Source organism: Balaenoptera musculus, chromosome 4, assembly GCF_009873245.2.
Source record: "Balaenoptera musculus isolate JJ_BM4_2016_0621 chromosome 4, mBalMus1.pri.v3, whole genome shotgun sequence".
Taxonomy (NCBI): domain Eukaryota; kingdom Metazoa; phylum Chordata; class Mammalia; order Artiodactyla; family Balaenopteridae; genus Balaenoptera; species Balaenoptera musculus.
Window position 1 is genome coordinate 56,614,171 of NC_045788.1, and position 19,420 is coordinate 56,633,590.

Below are 19,420 nucleotides of genomic sequence, written 5' to 3' on the forward strand. Positions count from 1 at the left end.
TGCAGTGCGTTCTTTCTTAGGACTAACGTATTCTGACTTTCTGTCAAACTGCACTTTTTCACTCAAAATTTCGAAGTTTTCTTAAGTGGAAAGGAAATTTTGCAACAACTTTTAAGAGGGATAACATTAATAAAGTGCTCTTTAGAAGATTATCTGATATATAGTGAGTGCCTTACAAGTGTGAGTTAAGCAAATTAAACTCTATGGACTAAGAACTAATTGTACTTAAAATAGGACAAAGCATTTGCTCAAGTGTTTTGAAAATTTCCTGCATTAGAAGTTCCAGCATAATATCTACCTGTCTGCTCTAGCCCCTTGTTGGTAAAACTGTCCTTTCTAAAGAGGCATCCCAGTAAAAGCTAAGCGACACACACAATGCAGCCATGGCTGTTTTGGTCCAAGCAGTCATTCTAAAACTTGGCTACATATTAGAATCACCTAAGAAGCTTTAGAAGTCCCTGGAGACTCAGGCACATCCTAGAGCAATTAAATCAATTAAATCAAAATCTTTGGGGCATGACCCAGGCATAAGTTTGCTGTTATTGTTATTGCTGTTGGCTTTAACTCCCCAGGGGATTCAACTGTGGGACTAAGTTTGAGGACAACTGCTCAAACTTTAATATGCCTACAAATCCCCTGGGATCTTGCATAAAGATAGGTTCTAATTCAGTAGGTCTGGAGTGGAGTCTGGGATGCTGCATTTGTAACAAGTTCTGAGGTGATGAAGCAAGGATCCAGTTTCTAGAGTCTATGGAGATAAATTTTTAAAATCCACTGCAGTATTGTTTCTGAAAAGGAAATATTGAAAAACCACCTAGATGTTCATCAGCGGAAGGATGAATTTAGACAGTGGGACACTATATAGTATTTAAAATGAATAAATAGCTAAATGTATATTGATAAATCTCAAAAACAATGATGAGAAAAAAAGAAAAATAGAGATATCTGCATATTGTGATGCCATTTATATTAATTTTGAAAGCATAAACAATAATACTATATATTGTTTATGGTACATATGATATTAATATAGTAATGTATGTGGAATAATAAATGCCAAGTTCAAGATGTGGGTTTATCTGGGGAGAGATGAGATTAGAATTGGGAAAAGGTGCACAGTGGGCTTCAGCTGAATTTGTACTTCAAAATATCAGAATAAAATATGGCAAAATGTTAGGATTTGATAGTGCTGGCAAGCTTTGTGATGAGTATATGTACGTCTGTTTGGTTTTCCGCTATGTTGCATATATGAAATAATTCATAATTTTAAAAGTTTAAAATTTTTGTACACCCATATTCATAGCAGCATTATTCACAATAGCCAAAAGGTAGAAGCAGCCCAAATGTCCATCAACAGATGAATGGATAAACCAAATGCAGTATATACATACAATGAAATATTATTTGGCCTATAAAGGAAAGGAATTCTGACACATGCTACAACATGGACAAACCCTGAGGACATTATGCTAAATGAAATAAGACAGTCACAAGAAGACAAATACTGTATGATTCCACTTACATGTGGTACCTAGAATAGTCAAATTCATAAAGACAGAGAGTAGAACGGTGGTTGCCATACTAGGGGTGGGGTGGGGGGTGGGAAAGAGTGTTTTTTAATGAGTTAAAGAGTTTCAGTTTAGGAAGAAGAAAACAGTTCTGGAGTTGGAGGGTGGTGATAGTTGCACAACAATGTGAATATACTTAATGCCACTGAACTGTAGACTTAAAAATGGTTAAAATGATACATTTTGTTATGTATATTTTACTACGATTTTTAAAGGTTTTTAAACTTAAACAAATCACAAGTATACATCCATCAGTAGAGGACCAATAAAAGAAATTTTGGAAATTATACAGGGAACACCACACTGTCAAAAAGAATGAGATCCACATGTGTTGGTATAGAATGACTGCCAAGGCACATTGGTCACTGGAAAAAGTGTATGAAATGCCACCATTCATATTGCATAGAATATCTCTGGGAAAATAGCTAAGAAACTGGTAACTGTGATTGCCTCTGGGGAAGGAAACAGGGAAGCATGTGTTCAGGGGTGAGATCAAGACTTATCTATTCAAAAAACTCAACTGATTTTTAAATGATCAATTCTCTAAATTATCCATACTACTAAGAGGGATGAAAATAAATAACTGGAATTCACACCTAATACCCCAATTCTGAGTAACTGAATTTTAGAGAGGTTAAGTGACATGCCCAAGAGCACACAGGTGACAGAACTGGAACCAGTTATCTTAGTATGTACTTTTTCTAAACGTTTGAAATATTTAATAAAAGACTTAAAAATATGTCTCTTTATGTACTGCTAGCTTACTGAGGCAGAAAACATTATGTTCTCCAAAATAAATTATGTTTGAGAAAACCTCAGTATTATCTAGTTTAGTTTGTATATTGTCAGCATGATTTACACATGTCTGTTAACATTTGTCCTTGTATATAATTTTAAAAATTTTCAACAATCTTCTTTGATGAAAGATTTTTCTAGTCCTTTCCTTCTAGTTTGGGACTTTTGTTGACCATTTTAATGTAGTTTCCATGTTTGTTGTTCACATACCCAAAAATGTATGGATAATGGATTCTTTAAAGCAAAATAGACATTTTTAAAACATCACAAAAAAATCATAGACCCATAGGCATATATATACAGACATATACATACATATGTATCCTGAATCCAGATCCGCCACTTTTCCCACTCTGTACACTTGAGCAGCTAAAGCTGTAAAAGAATACACTCCTCAGTATCTCCCAAAGACATATCTGCCTCTGTTTTATTTACGGATAAAAAGTCCTTTCCACCACTAGGTGTCTTTTAGCCAAAGATCCTGCTTCAAAGGTAGTGTACCAACCACATTCAAACTGCTAGTTGCAAGATTTAGAGAGTCCACAGGGTGGCACTAGATACCTTTGGTCAAAGTCCATAACCTGGTAAGCTGCTTCCAGAAAACAAGGATAGAGAAGAGCCTCTAGCATCAGCAAAGATTAAAAAATTGAGGCTAATATGAAAGATATCTTGTTCCTGTCTGGAGGGATGGCTGCCAGCCAAAACACATTTGAAGCTCCAATTACATACTTAAAAACTTATCCAAAATGCCAAGCAGAAGTTATAGACTGCCCGTGGTGGAGCATATTTCTTCCAGTGGCAAATTTCCATCTGTTCCTTTGGACATACTTCATTACAAGTATTTAATCATCTTAAACATATTTCCATCTTTCCATCTACTCCCCCCAATACACATCTCTCTCTCTCTCTCTCTCACATACACACACACTATGGAGTGTATTTTCAGGTGACTTTTGTTTTCTGATACAGGGTAAGAACACATAATCACATCTCTATTAAATAATATTTATACTTCAAAATAGTTACCTGTCTTTATCTTTTTCTAAGTTCCCAATTTTCAACAGTTTATGAATGTCTCACAAATAGGAATAAGACTTGGTGGGTTAAGTTTCAACTCAGATGATAAAAATCTTAAAACTTATCACAAAAAGATCTATTTCTGATCTTAACAATCTTGTATCAATTTACAACAGACTGGGAAAGTTCAGTGTTAGTCTTTTCCATATAGGCAATTTTAAAAGATAACACCCCATGCTTGACCTTGAATAGATTTTCAGCAAACACATAAGCCTCAGAAATGCCTGAAGAAAGAAAATCTGACAAGCTCAAGTGGTTTAAAACTCTATTTTTATGCCCATTATCGTGGCTTTCTTTTAAGCTAAAAATCTCTTGAAGATGATTTAATAAAATGTGCCGATGCCTTGAGTATTTTACAACACACAGACAGATTCAATGCAATCTGTTCACTTCATTCAGAAACATTTTTTCTGTGCAGACACAAGAATTTTTCCCACGACAGTAAGCGTATGTGTCTTGCATCCCAATTTAAAAAACCACAACAGCACCTTCCAGGCCTATAATCTTCTTTTTAAAATAAGCATTCAAATTCAAAAGCACATTGCATACAGTTAACCAGAGTGCTTAAAAGGCCATACCCCAATAATATATTGTTTATATAAGCTGATTATATTTGCAAGAGTATTTTACATGTGAAATACACAAAAGATTAGCGGGCATATATGCCTTTTAATATGTGTTTATTTCCAGAAGCAGCAGTTATGGTCCCGCTAAGCAACTTTTCTCAGAATTTGAAGGAAAGATAAACTTTAAAATATATCAACAAAATTGAGAACTCGCTCCAGTCCCAGGCGAACTCCAGTGATGGGGGAAAGGGGTAGGTAGTGTGGGCAGCTGGGTCAATTCTACTGCAAGCCTAAGTAGCTGACAATACTCTGCATGAGTTCAAGAAGCAGGTGGCAGAGTACGTGCAGACTGATGAATGGTGAATCCACAGCCATCAACCATCTGCATCAAAAATAACACCTCAGCACCTCAGTGCTGACCATGTACCTTCTTTCCTTGATCTCCAACTCATAAGCAAATGATTTGCAGACAAGACTCAGAAACTCTTTTATTAAATTGAACACAAAATGACTGTTATAATTATGTCAAGCCTTTATCAGAAATCAATACGTAAGTGAGGATACACAGCCAAAATGAGCCATCAACATAAGCAGTGTAAATTTTAAATAACTTTCAGATTTCTCTATCCAATATGCTGAAGAAAATAAAACCAAAAGAGCAATTTCAGTTTCACAATTCACAGTTGAGTGGTTTTAATCCCATGACACTTTTGTCATTTATGTAGCCTCAGAACACAAACAGATTTCCAAAGTGGTGACTGGCACATAGCATATACAGCATATACAGATGTTAACCCCCTGTATGACATTTAGGGAAAATTGTAGGAAACAATCCCAATTTCATACAGTTTTGGCTGGCATTTTTTAGCTATATCCTTTACCAGAGACATTGTCCTAGTGAAATAGTAAAAGCAGTTTTAAAAGTTTGCCATGCCATTAAATGAAGGGTTCTAAAGTCTCCGTTGGTTTTCCACGATTTTATTCTCTATTTTAAAACAATGACTGCGCTAAAATGCAACATTAACAGTGAAAGCAAAATCAGTTTTGCTTCTGGATCTAGAGCATACATCCAAGAGAGGCAACTTATTGTCCTAGCAGATACATGAAATGCTTTAGAGCAGAGTCTGACATACTCTAGTAAGGCATTTCAAAGCAGACACACCATACCCAAAGTAAATTATTACGGCAGCCGAGGATACCACAAGGTGAACACCAATTAATACAGAATAACATGAAATTCTTACCGAATGACACACTAATTTACAAAACCACAGAAAGGTGCTCAGTTACCAAAAGAAGGCAAAACAATGACCAGCCACTCTGAAAGAGTTTTGTTCCCATAAATGCCAGATTTTTCAGAGTAGAAATAAACTGCTTTATATGTGCTTTGCCCTAGGGTAATATCGTTCATCCAGACACATGGGGTTACTTTTCCTTAAAAAAATATATCATGTAGAGAATATACATATAATCAGCGATATAGAACATCTATTTTCACTAGTGAGGGGGTCACTTAAGCACTTACATAGAAAGAGTTATGAATGAATCAAGAAGGTTATATAATGCAAAAGGAAATCTGATAAAACCTGTATTGTTAGTGAGATTTTTAGCAGTTGCATTGACTTAATGAGGAACTGACCATGGAAAAATCTTGACGTTCAAAGAATTGTGAAATGTCTAAAAATGAAAGTCTAATTAGTAAAAATACATATTTTCATTTTAAGGGCCCCAAAGGAAGTGTTACTTTGAAAGCCATGAATTTTATCAAGCAAGCACAGCACATGCATCAGGAGTACTGACGTTTCAGTTCTGACTTACCCGCTGAATCTTCATGACCTGCAATAAGTCACTTAAATTCTTCCGATTTGGTCCACAAAAAAATTGGCGTAAAAATAAAGGCGTATGTCAAAACTTTTCCCTAAACAGTACTAGAGTAAAGCTGAAGATGGTTACTAAGGCTCACAATTTCAACAACTCATCGTACAGTACAGTCATTTTTAATCCTGCTAATTATGGCTAAGAGAAAGCATGGGCAATTACAATTCTCAGGGAAGTCAAAGGCTTTAGATAAATTAGTGGTTTCTACTTTCTAAACTACTCAATCTGTTCCTGTAGAGTTGATTAAAACAGCTAATAGTCTATGGGGTTGACTCTTTACTCCTCTCTACTTTCTGGTAGAACATGTGAAAGTAGTAAAAGAAGTGATACCATGGAGAAAAGCAGCAGTAGATTGAAATGAGGTATAAGCTGATTTAATAAACCCCAATCAGTAATTTACAGTTTTCTAAAGAAGCTGCATAGTTCAGCAAAAATACATCATAAGAGGAGGGGTAAAGAAAAAATTCTTGTCATGAAGCTTTAAAATGTATGACAATTAGCATTTAAAACGACCAACACCAGAAAACTTCAGTTTGAAAAGGAGTCGTCTTCCCTCACTCTAAGCACGTACAGAAACTGAAAGGGGAAGGCTAAAGTCCACAGGAGAAAAGGACATATGTTAATTGGCTCAGGTTTTCAACTTCATACACAGCTTTTTAAAAGATGTTAATATGCAGACAAATATTAAACTACAGTTAATGCCACCTATGCCGAAGTGTTTAAGGGAACTGTCTGAAATTTACATTAAAATGTGTATTTTTTAAAAGTCCATTGTTTGATGGATAAATAGAGGGATAGACAGATATGCAGTAATACAAGTACTGGAAAATGTTGATGGTAGAATCTAGTGGTAGTGTATTGTAAAATTCTTCAACTCTATGTTTAAAATTTTTCATAATGTCAAGAAAAATGTTAATATTTCTACAACAAAATTAATTTAGCAGTGTGTTTTAAAGACTCAAAGTACTCAGGCAATTTAAAATTTCAAATTAATTGAAGTAAGGAAAATTTTGCTTTAAAATACCTTGAACCTGATTTGTGAAGATGCCTGTTTTTAATGTAGAGATGAACTAGCACAATTAATAAGTATTGTGAAGACAGTCTCTCCACACACTTCATTTGCAAATACATAATTCTATCCTCTCTACAGTATTAGATAAGTTTGAAAAAGACACTGGAATAAAGTTTTTCCAGACTTCAATATCAAACTCTCCCAATCCACCACACTACTATTCACTAAATATAAATGTAACACAGATCAAGGCGACAAAAAAAGATCAATGACTGTTGCCAGCCTGGGACAACTGGATTCATTTTCAGCATGTATGGTTCCTGATCAATAATGATACAGTCTTACTCAATATCAAATTGAGATTGCATAAAGAAAAAAAAAAAGATGTAGGACACAGAATGCACATAAAGCTTTGTTATTCCAAGCTCCTGTTTTATGAATCGTGATTAATGGCAATAATTCTATCATCTCTCCTCTCTGTGAAATGCTAAAACTTGCTAAAGGCACTCATATTCTGGGCTTATCAAAGACAGGGTCACATGGTACCATAAGCCAGTATTTTTTTTGGTAGCTACCCAGAAAGGGAGTTGATAAATGATCCTCCCATTCATAACAAGAAGGCAAAGTCAAACAGCTATCAGTAGAAATGTCATATGAGAAGCTATTTACACAGCTATTTGTCCATTCAGTTAGATTGATAGTAATAGCTCACAATGGCAGGGGTCCACCACCGAAAAACTAAAGCAACAACAAAACATTCTTTATTATGCCTGAAGCTCCTGAAGGGTGATTTGGCTGGTTAAAAAAAAAAAAAAAAAAAAAAGTTGGTAAGGTGGAGTATTTTTAAAATATCTGTTCAAAAGCCTGCATTAAACTTTTGCCTATACTGACAAAACATTTCTCTATCTCTAAAGCAGCTCTGTTGTCTTTAGTACATGTCCCACCAAGTTTTTTTAGAAGGTACTTCCAGCCTATGTTCTGACACTGAGGAAACAAAACAGATTAGGTTCCAAATCCATCACTCCTAGGCCTCTCTGCAGAGGATATTATGCAGAACAGTTACCTGTCTCCCCTGACACGAGCAAGACTCGTTTCACATGGGTCACTGGATAGTCCTCAAACGGTCGTTGCTCATAATCCCAGCCAATTCAGGAGTGAAGGAATCATTAATCCCACCACTAGTCCTTCGAGTCTATCTACAGAGGAAGATTTAACCAGATATAGATATATACATATATCCTTTTATCCTTTTTCAAAGTGTAGATAGTGTAGCTACAAGCAAGCACACCAGTACTGGAGAACAGCTCTGTAAAATAAAGTGGAAGATCTCATGCTTTACTTTTAGCTGTTTAAGTAAGAGGGACATGGGGATGATCTCTGATAGCCATGATTCTTCATTCAACCTCAGGGTTTCAAAAACTCTAAATGGTTTTCTAAGTTTACCAACGAATGAAAAGGGGCAATAGGGAGGAGGAGTTGGAGGCGGAACTTTTTCTAAATGAATGGTATAAAACAAGTATTCACCTTGCAGAATTCAGTGCAATAAGAGACAAGCAGACAAACGTCATAAACAACATGCACATATTTACAAGTTGTAGTACGTGATATACAAAGACAAGACCAACAAAGTGTTTTCAATGTGGGGTCCAAAGGATTACATGGCACACTTGGTTCTGTAGCTGAACATTTTTGAAAAAACACTTCGAAGGCATAAGCAATCCAACCTTTTAATTGGAACACCAAAATTTTTCCTTCACAACTTCTTGCCCTCAATATCTTAGAAGAGTTTCTAATTGTTATCTTCGAACACTGATTTTTGAATGACAACTTACACAAAGATATTTACAGAGAAAAGAGACTTTGATGCTCTGAGTTCTTCTTGCAGATGATTACTGGAATCTACTTATTTGACTAAAGGTTTTCCATTGGTTAGGGCTCTGTCCGTCCTTATGTACAGAATATAAAAAGATACTAACATGATTCCTGGGGCGCACAGGGTGCAAATTCTAAAGCACAATAAAGAGCAGGGCTCGATTTCACTAAATGAAACCAAATGAGTATCACTGACTGCAGTAGTAACAACAGCCTTCTTTGACAGGGGAACAAAAAACACTGTCTGTAAGGAATGCATGAGTATGAGAAATTGTACCATGAAGAGATGTATTTATTTAGGCATTTCCTTTCTGACACCTCTGTCACCCTTTGTTTCACCTATGGAACACAGGAGAATACTGCAAGGTAACAAGCTCAAAACATAACCCACTGTCACAGAGATGTGTGATTTTTTTTGGACGTGTCTGTAACCTTTATAAATGATCATAGAAGTTATTTATCAACTTCCTAGAGTTTGGAAATTAAGGAGCAAACCCAGCTATTGTAGGCAATATGGTATCTAAAGTGTCATATAAAACAAACACATCACTCTTTTTTAGTGCAAAGAAATATAACAAGTAAGAATTAACACTATAAATCTAACTTTTTTCTTTAAAAGAAAATGCGTTTATGGATTCATAACATCCATTAAGGGCACTGAGAGATGAGAAACCTGAATATGCAAGGCCAGGAAAAACATTAAGGCCTTAAGTCCACTGCTGTTATATATATATATAATGAAATTGTTATGTGGGGAGAGTAGAGGGAATCCTTCCTTTAATTTTATTTGTAAAGGAAAAACCGAAAGTGGATGCATGCCACTTTTATAAAATGTAAATTCTTATCCACAATCTTTTACTGTTATCTAAGGATTCAATGAAATCTTCTCTATGGTATCACAGAAAGCTATATGTACATAGTTTTATACATATATGTGTGTGTATATATATAAATATATATATATATACACACACATACCTATACATGTGTATACATATATATAGTCACACATACAGAGAGAGAGGGGGAAAAAATGAGATTTTTAAATAATCACAGAACCATGTGGCCAGAACTGTCATATTAAAATCTACCAAAAAATTATACTTAGCAGCAAAATGAGTAACCTACTGACCAATAAGATAAGCTCTAAATTGCCCTAAAATAATCAATTATACTTTATAGATTACTACAAAAAGGGTTATTATACTAAGAGTCACAGGTCTAGACAGAACCTCAACAGAATATTATTCCATTCTTCTGTTTCTGGGAGAAAATAAAATTACTAAGCAATTTTACTTTTCAAAAAACCACCACTTCAACAGAAGGGCAACTTGGTGGTGTACCAGAGGTTAAGCACAAAACTTAGTTTTAAATATGGGTCTAGCATTTAAAAATTGTTCAGAAGTACTAAAGGAGAGGAATGATGATAATTTTCCTTCTCCTCATCTCTTTGCCTACAGAATTTTCAAGGAAAAATAGGAGTTTTATTTTTAATTCATAATATAAGCAATCAAAAGTGAATTTACCATAGTGCAAAGATACTGCTCAATACAAACTACCTGGTGAACATGGCCTTTCAAAAGAAGTATGGATGAGCACCAGTCTTATGCATGTAAATATAGTAAATAGGTAAAATATGGTTAATGAAAGTTCATAGAATCCTCCATTATTTAATCTAGATATAACACTAGAGCTTCTCATTTTAAAAACAAAGAACAAAAATAATAATACTGTTGAAATTATCAGATATGAAAGTAATCTATAATATATTTTTATTATCTTCAAGGAAGCTAGATTATAAAGAATAATGCCAAAGTTCAGGTATTTTTCTATTGGAAATGATGATACTAAAATTTGATTAACTTTTTAAAAAAATTCTTCTCTATCTCAGAAATAGTAAAGGTGTGGTATTTTTCAGGACAGTCAACAAAGTAGCAAGACAAAGAAGAATGTAAGTAAAACGTAAGGATCTGTTTACCTAAAAAGTCTACCAAAACAAACATCAAGGGATCTGAACTTACAGTTGAGACCATCATATAAGTACATGTTATTATCATCAAGTAACTCTAAATTGAAATATCAAACACATTTCATTTCCTAAAACCAACTGAAAAAAATGTACTTTTTTTTTAAAATCACATCTATTCTAAACTCATTGGATATTCAAATGTGGGGCTTGGAAAACCCACAACATAGCTGGGGCATGAAAATGAGCTTATTGGATAAGCTAATTCAACTGGTGGAAAAAAAGAGGCGGGAAGAAGGTGAATTTAAATTTGTGAAATTCACAACCGGAAATGAAGTTTCACTGTTTGGAAGTACACAAGCACATTAGAACTGTCTGAATCCAAGAAAACCTTCATTTCAATAATTGGAGGACATGATAAAGAGAAAAACTGTCCTGGGAAGGACTCTAATGCAGTTTTACATAGTATATCCTACTGACAATGCATTGAGTTGAGGTGGTGATTGCAAAGAAGCCTTGGGAAACTAAAATCTTTGCTTACCTGTTTTTACTATGATCTGAAGCAAGAACTCAATAAAATTATTTATTTAGCAGTACGTAACACTAAAACTGCAAAAAAAGATGAAGCTTTTAAATAGTTAAAGCTCTAAGTGGTCAGGCTACTAGTTGACCAGAACTTGGTCAAGATAAAAAGTTATTTCTCATGGGGTAGGTAGGTCACAGGCTTTAAGCAGCTCAACACAACTGACCTGAAAAAGTATCATGACTTAAGCACGTTCTCTTCCTTCCCCAGTTTTGACACCTCGTGGTACCACTGCAGGTTACGTGTATTAACATTAAGCAGAGGAATGTACTCATATCAAAAGAACCACAAAGCAGAACATGTTGACAGAAGGCAAACAACAGGCAGGACAAGCTGCTCTATCTGAATATGACAATCACTATACATATCCCAGATTCTCCATCTCATTCCTGTACCGCTGTTCAGACACCTTGCTTTTATGTTGCTTGCTCTCTAAATGCTGCCGGAATTCCATTTCTTCGCCGGCCCCAACATTACACATGGAGCAGTAAAACTGGCCACTTGGAGTAACGCACATGGCCAGATCACGTGGAATTCTCTGCCGAGAGCGGGGATTGAAGTAAGGACCTGCTAAAGCAAGAGGCAAAAGTAATGTATTCACTTCAACATACTAAGTGAATGGTGGTCTGACCAATTATCACTGTAATTTGTAATTCTAAGCTCAAAGTATAAAATTCACAGATCCCTAGCTTTAAAAGAATGTAAAGTTAATGGGTTTTTTAAATTACAATTTTATACAGGTTCAATCTAAAAGGCTAAAATGATTCCTCCAACTATCGTCAGAAATGTTACTGTAGAGCCAGACCCAAACTCTAAATGGCAATGTCTCTAAAAAGTAAATATAATTTAAAAAATACTTTCATTTCCAAGCATTATATCAAAATCTGTATAATTATGCTAATTCTTTAATCCAAAAATTCTACTTCTAAGAATTATACTAAGAAAATGTTGAGAATTTTTGCATAGAGATTTATGAGCAAGGACATTTATTTCATCAGAGTTTATAAAAGCTTTTTTGGGAGGGTGAGGGGAAAGGAAAGATCCAAAAATATAACTTGAAAAATCATGGTAATGAATACAATGAAAAACTATACAGTCACTAAAAACAATGTTATAGAAAACTCTTTAGTAACAATATTTGATTATAATATGCTATTAAGTAAAATAAGAATATCACAAAATATGATTACATTTCCATTTTACAGAAGTAACATACACAAAGAATTGGAATGACGTATACAAAAATAGTGGAATTATTGATAATTTTTTTCTTTACGTAACTGACTTCTTGAGTTGGACCATTAGCTCAATAATTTTCTGCTTTTCCTTTCTACTATAATAATAAACATTTAAGGCTTTTCTCAAAATGTTACTTTAACTGCATGCTACAAATATTGATGTATTTTTATTACTATCTGGGTCTAAGAATTCTCCATCACCAGTATGATTTCTTCTTTGGCCCATGAGTTATTTAGAAATGTTTAAAAACTTCCAAACACATAAAAATTTTGTTTGCTTTTTTATATTTTTATTATTGATATCTCATTTAATTGTACTCTGATCAGAGAACATAAGTCTAAACCACCTTCTACCCTGAAGTTTTTTTATCTAATATTAAGATAGCTATCTGAGCTTCCTTCATTTCAGCTGAATATTTTTTACCTAATCTTAAAATCTTTGTCTTTTAACTGGGACTTTAGTAAGTTTACATTTATTGCAATTACTGATATATGTTTAGATTTTCATTAATCTTATTATATTGTGCTTTCTATACGTCCCTTTTTTCTATGCTTCTCTTGCCTTTCCAATTAGCTTTTTGTTGTTGTTGTTTGTTTTACTGTTCACATGAGTGACCTCTGCTCATATGTGTATGCATTGGAGGCTGGGGTAGGGAAAGGATGAGGGACTGCTCAGTCCTACTCTCCCTACTGAAGGTAATCAGAAAATGCAGTAAATATTCCTATAAACTAGTAATTCTGAACTGAAGGTATATATCAGAATCACTGCTGAAGCATTTTCAAAACACACATATGTCTGAGTACCACTCTAAATTTACTGATTGAAAATCTCTAAGTCATGGTTCAGCCATGTGTATTTTACAAAAACTCCCCAGATAATCTGAGTCACTACCCTGGTTAAACACCACTGCTATAATTTTTATTTTTCCCAATAAATGGGGATTTAATATGGTGCAACTTTAAACCAAATAGCCCATTTTTATAATGCATTTAAATGTCTCAGCTGACAAATACCAGAAGAAACATAAAGGTACTGTGAAAAGAGACCTTAAAACATAGACTTGGTTTAAAATCAAAATAAATAATACACTAAATAGGAAATAAATAAATAAATAAATAAGACCTGAAATAAACACCAGCTTGAAAAACCACTAGACCAATTCCACAAAACAACAGCTAACCCCAAATTCTCAGGGCTATCTATTACCATTAAAGGAAATAAAAATAGAGAAGACCATTTGCAGAACATAGTGAAGGTATGTGGAAATCCACAGAATACCTGAATTATTCTGTACTGCATACATATTTCTCCTATTAGGCATCATCTTATATTCATTCCCTTCTTTCCGGGTCCGCCGTTGACCAACCTCTGAGGATTCTCTGGAGAAGAGAAATTTTAAAAGAGTGAGACTTCTAAACAAGGATCCCTTTCAACTCTTTTCTCTCTAGAGACATTCTCACATAACACGCTGGCCTAAGAGAAAACAGCAATACCTACGAGAATGAGTTACTCTGAGCTTCCGCCAGCCGCAGCCTCTTGGCATGATTCTTCCCTTGATAGTGAGCCTGGGCCACAGCCGGAGAACTGAAGGAGGCATCACAGAGCTTACAGTAATCATTCTCTGTGGCCAGAATCACTCTGCCTCCTGGCTTAAAGGAGCTCATCTGACAGCAAAGATACGAGAAACAAGGTTTTAAAATGTGCACTTTATTCTCTTCTTCTCCTCAAAGTTCCTTCCTTCTAAGAGTTGAAAAATAACTGAACGTTATGGCATGACCACGAACACTCAGCTTTATAAGGACAGGAAATAATTCATTCCAGAAAGAAAAAGAAAAAAGAAAAAATGGCTGGGAGACAATCATTGTTTTGCATTACAATCACCTGTGTACCAAACTGATGAATGCCTCATTGCTATCTCCATTGAAGAAATTTTAGAAAAGAAGTTTAAAAACCCAATATGGAAGATTTAGGGCAGTACAGGTAAGGCCTAAAATCACATTACCAGAAAGAACGAAGTCCTCCCAGAATCCATCAACAAGTATTTACTGAATGCCTACTGTTTATAGGGCTTGCTACCTAATGCAAAAGTGATATACAGACATGTATTTAAAAAATGAGCCCCTGTCCTCAGAGTCTATAAATTAGCTACAGATATAATATAATTAGGGGGGAAATAACCAGCAGATCCAGACAATTGTATTCAGGTTGGGAAACAGTGAGTTAAGGGAAACCTAACACAGTGCCTGGAAAATAGTGTGAACTCAGTAAGTATTGCTGGGTTAACAAAACATGACACATTAGATTTTGTCTAAAGAAGAATAAAATATACAATAAAGAATCTGGAAAGCATATCATATCAGGACCAGCTGAAGGAAATAGCACTGTTTCACCTGGAAGGGAAGATTTTTCTGGGGACAGGATAACTGTTTTCAAAAATCACAAAGGGCTATGCTATGAAAGAAGCCTAAGGCTGTTTTCCCAGGAGGGTGGAGCCAGCTGAAAACAGTCCCTAACAGGAAGCAGCTGTCCATTTTTAGAGCAGCCTTCAGGTATTAGCACTGAGACAACTACTCAGCCTGAAGATCTCTCTGCGTATCTTCCTGTCCTCTGATTCTGTTTTTAACATATCTCATTTTCCCCACAAATTCATGAGGACAGAGGAACAGCTGATATTGCTATCTACACTGTAAGTACTGAAAAACTGACACTCAGAAAAGTAAAATTATACCATGGTGTTTAGGAGTAAAGGTCTAAGATCAAGAGAAATCATTGCTCCACCACTTTATAAAATTTGTAACACGATGGACAAGTTACTTAGTTTACCTGGGCTTTTAATAAACTTCTGGGTGAAACCAATGCTGCTGGCCCATGGATCATACTTTGAGAAATAAGGTCAATACCTCTGAGTTGTTGCAAGCATTAAATGAAGTCAGGACCCAGGCCAGGAATGAGGCAAGGGAGGCACTTGCCATGGGCACACAATTTAAGGGAGCATCAAAAAACTCAGCAATCAGGATTAAAAATACTTAATGGGGGGCTTCCCTTGTGGCACAGCAGTTAAGAATCTGTCGGCCACTGCAGGGGACACGGGTTCGAGCCCTAGTCCGGGAAGATCACACATGCTGTGGAGCAGCTAAGCCTGAATGCCACAACTACTGAGCCCACGAGCCACAGCTACTGAAGCCCGCGTGCCTAGAGCCCGTGCTCCGCAACAAGAGAGGCCACCGCAATGAGAAGCCTGCACACCGCAAGGAAGAGTAGCCCCTGCTCACCCCAACTAGAGAAAGCCCGCGTGCGGCAATGAAGACCCAAAATAAATAAATAGAAATAAAAATAAATAAATAAATAGAATAAAAAAAATACTTAATGGAATATTTTTACCAATCAAACTTACTGCAAAAAAATCAATGAGGAACAAAATATCAAAATTTAAAAAAAAAGACAGGATCAGCAACAGTGCCATGTCAAGCCACATTGCTGCCTAAGGCAAAAGGAAAATTAATAATACTTATCCTGTCTTTAAGTTTTTGACATTTTGTTCACCATTGACTTTTTCACGTTAATTTTGAATTTTTAAAATATCACATTATCTATCTTGATTACTGAGTATTTTGGCTCCCTCTTAAATTCTGTGCCTAAGTCAACTGCATCCCTCATCTCACCCTAGGCCCAGCTCTGAATGAAGTAATGCATGAAAAGCGCTTAGCAGAGTACCTGGCATAGTAAGTACTCAATTAAAGTGATTCTTATTTATTATTATTTATGACCTATAGAAAAATAATACTTCAAAGACAGAGTAGCATCCATATTTCAGAGGCTATTAAAGTACAGGAATATCCTGCCTCAAAGCACCTGATCTATCTCCCAAAGAGTGAAAGGAACTTGGCTCTCAAGTGTGTGTCATGATACCAAAGTCCAGAAAGAGTTTATACAGGCTCTCTGCATAGAGGTAAGAAAAGGGCAGCCTCAAGAAACTGATCTTGCTGGAAGGCAAAATATAAAGTCAATGGGATTAACTGCAATAGAGATATAAATGTTTAGAAATCTCTCATTCAGGGCTTCGCCTAGACATTCAGAGCCATTTAACCCAGAATTTTGAGAAATGCATAGAGAAAGACTCATGAAATAATTTTGTTTCATCATTTCATGCACCATAACCAAAGCCAATGAGAAATCTTGGGATTCATGGATTTTTGCATGCATTAAATCCAGCACCACGGAGTTCAAGGAGTTAAAAGCACTAAGATAGGACCTTTTAGGAATATTTGCTCAACTGTACCTTGATGGGCACATAGACAACAAATTTTATCCATGACCATCTGTGCATAGGACAGCTCCCACCTTGACACACGTGTCTCACCTGTGGAGGGACTGGAACAGCTGGAGTAGCCACAGGTTCCACTGCGTTGCTCATTCTGGCAGGAGGAGGACAGCTGTTTGCTGCATAGTAATTTCGGAGTTTCTTACCATGATTTTTACCCTGGATGTAAAATGAAATGAGAAATCACTGTGAGGAAAATTTGTCAAATTGAGTTAATGTATTCACTGAAAAATAAATAAATAAATAAATTTTATTCTTTCAGAGAGATATGCATCAGTGGGATAAACAGACCACTAGCTAGATTTGATTATTACACCTTAAAGCAGAAGAGTCTACTCTTTGATTCTAACAGAATGATTTTTTTTTTAACATCTTTATTGAAGTATAATTGCTTTACAATGGTGTGTTAGTTTCTGCTTTATAACAAAGTGAATCAGTTATACATATACATATGTTCCCATATCTCTTCCCTCTTGCATCTCCCTCCCTCCCACCCTCCCCATCCCACCCCTATAGGTGGTCACAAAGCACCGAGCTGATCTCCCTGTGCTATGTGGCTGCTTCCCACTAGCTATCTATTTTACATTTGGTAGTGTATATATGTCCATGACACTCTCTCACCCTGTCACATCTCACCCCTCCCCCTCCCCATATCCTCAAGTCCATTCTCTAGTAGGTCTGTGTCTTTATTCCTGTCTTGCCACTAGGTTCTTCATGCTCTTTTTTTTTTTTTTTCCTTAGATTCCATATATATGTGTTAGCATACTGTATTTAACAGAATGATTAAATTTATCTGGGAATGATAAGAGAACAAAGCCAAAAGACATTAATTTCCTATATATTTCTGGAAAAGCACCACACTTTCCAGATCTGTGTCCTCTCCCAACTTGTTGCCATTCATATGCCACCGCCTAAATATAAATTTTATGACACTCTGATCTAATCTACTTTATAAGTCAGTAATGAAATGGATAATCCAATTACTTTTACAAAAACAGCACTTACAGAGCATCTTTTTACTTACAAAGAACTCTCATATGCATTAGCTTATTTGCCACTCACAAAAATCCTGTAAGAGGAATTTGTTAATGTTATCCACATGTGACAGCTGAGAAACTGCAATCCAGAGAGTGTGGGGAACTTTCCCCCAACACCTTCAGGAGGCCTAGCAATGGGGCCAGAGCTTGAGGCAGGCCTTCTGAATCCAAAGCAAGGCCCTTTTTCAGTACAGCATGATGGCTTCAGGATACACTGTGAACCTCTATTAAAATGGCTTTCCTCCCTCATCATATTTCATTTAATTTATTATTCACAAGTTTATGGCTGAGCTGATACAAACTGGTGGGAAGGGTCAGTGGTCTAAAAGCATTCTAAATGAGGGTAAAACCGTATATTATTCTTTAAACTGCACTGTAAAATCCAAACCTGTAGACAAATATTTATTCACCATCTACTACATGCTAAGCCCTAGAAATAAATAGGACTAGCATATGGTCTAGAGGAGGAGACAGATATGTAAGCAGTTAAAGGAATGAGCTAAGTTCCACTTTTTGGCCACTGGAATGCTGTAAAGGTGATTTTACCGTGGTCACAGTGATCTCCAGGAGTCAAATACAACAGTCACGTCTGTGCCGTCATTATGCTCTAACTCTAAGAAGCACCATACTATTCATACTCCCTCCTTCTATTGTCTTCTGTGACTACCTCTTACCTCCCTACCTCTCATTCTCTAAATGCTGCAGCGTCCAATGCACTACCCTCAGCCCTCTTTTATCTCCATCTATACGCAAACTCTAGGTTGTTTTACCCAGTCTCACAGCTTTAAAATATAATCAATAAGTTGGTGACTCCCAAAATTACCTATCTCCACCCCTGTTATGGGCTGATTGCTTGTGTCCCTCCAAAATTCCTATTTTGAAATCTAATCCCAATGGGATGGTATCTGGAGGTGGGACCTTTGGGAGGTAATTAGGTCATGAGGGTAAAGCCTAATTAGTGCCCTTTAAAGAAGAGGCCAGAGAGCTCCCCGGCCCTCTTTTCACCATGTAAGGATATAAGGAGATATCCTTATATCCTTACATATAAGGATATAAGGCTGTCTGCAGTCTGGAAGAGGACTTCACCAGAACCCACGCATGCTAGCTCTCCGATCTCAGACTTCCAGCCTTTAGAACTGTGAGAAATAAACGTTTGTTGTTTAAGCCACCCGGCCTATGTAATTTTATAGCAGCCCCAACAGACTAAGACAATCCCTGAGCTTCAGAGCCATGTACCCAACTGCCTTCGTGCGATCCACACATTGCATTCTTAAGAGGCATATCCAACTTAAAACATCTAAAACATAAATTTGGGTTCCCTCCCCACCAAAGAACTTTCTCATCAGTGCCACCACCACTATTCATCCACATGTCAGTAAATGGCACTACTCTCCACCCAGTTACTCAAGAAAAGCCGAGGGGTCCTTTTCTTGAGTCCATCCCTCCTTAAAGCCAACACATGCAATCCATCGGCAAGTCTTGTCAGCCTACCTCCAAAATATATTT

General features: G+C 36.1%; 1 protein-coding gene across 5 annotated transcripts in view; it reads right to left on the bottom strand.

Moving 5' to 3' along the window:
• Positions 1 to 4,968: 4,968 nt before the first annotated feature.
• Positions 4,969 to 19,420, bottom strand: part of ZMAT3 (zinc finger matrin-type 3) — a 31,854-nt gene continuing 17,402 nt past the window's right edge. For 3 of the 5 annotated variants that reach the window (XM_036850682.1, XM_036850681.1, XM_036850683.1), the window contains 4 exons: positions 16,917 to 17,036; positions 14,054 to 14,220; positions 13,835 to 13,935; positions 4,969 to 11,887 (listed from right to left, as the gene is read on the bottom strand). In XM_036850682.1, the coding sequence (XP_036706577.1) occupies positions 11,676 to 11,887; positions 13,835 to 13,935; positions 14,054 to 14,220; positions 16,917 to 17,036 (600 nt within the window). In that variant the 3' untranslated portion in view covers positions 4,969 to 11,675. The remainder of the gene's footprint in view (positions 11,888 to 13,834; positions 13,936 to 14,053; positions 14,221 to 16,916; positions 17,037 to 19,420) is intronic. The other 2 variants (XM_036850686.1, XM_036850685.1) reach the window with 1 other exon arrangement.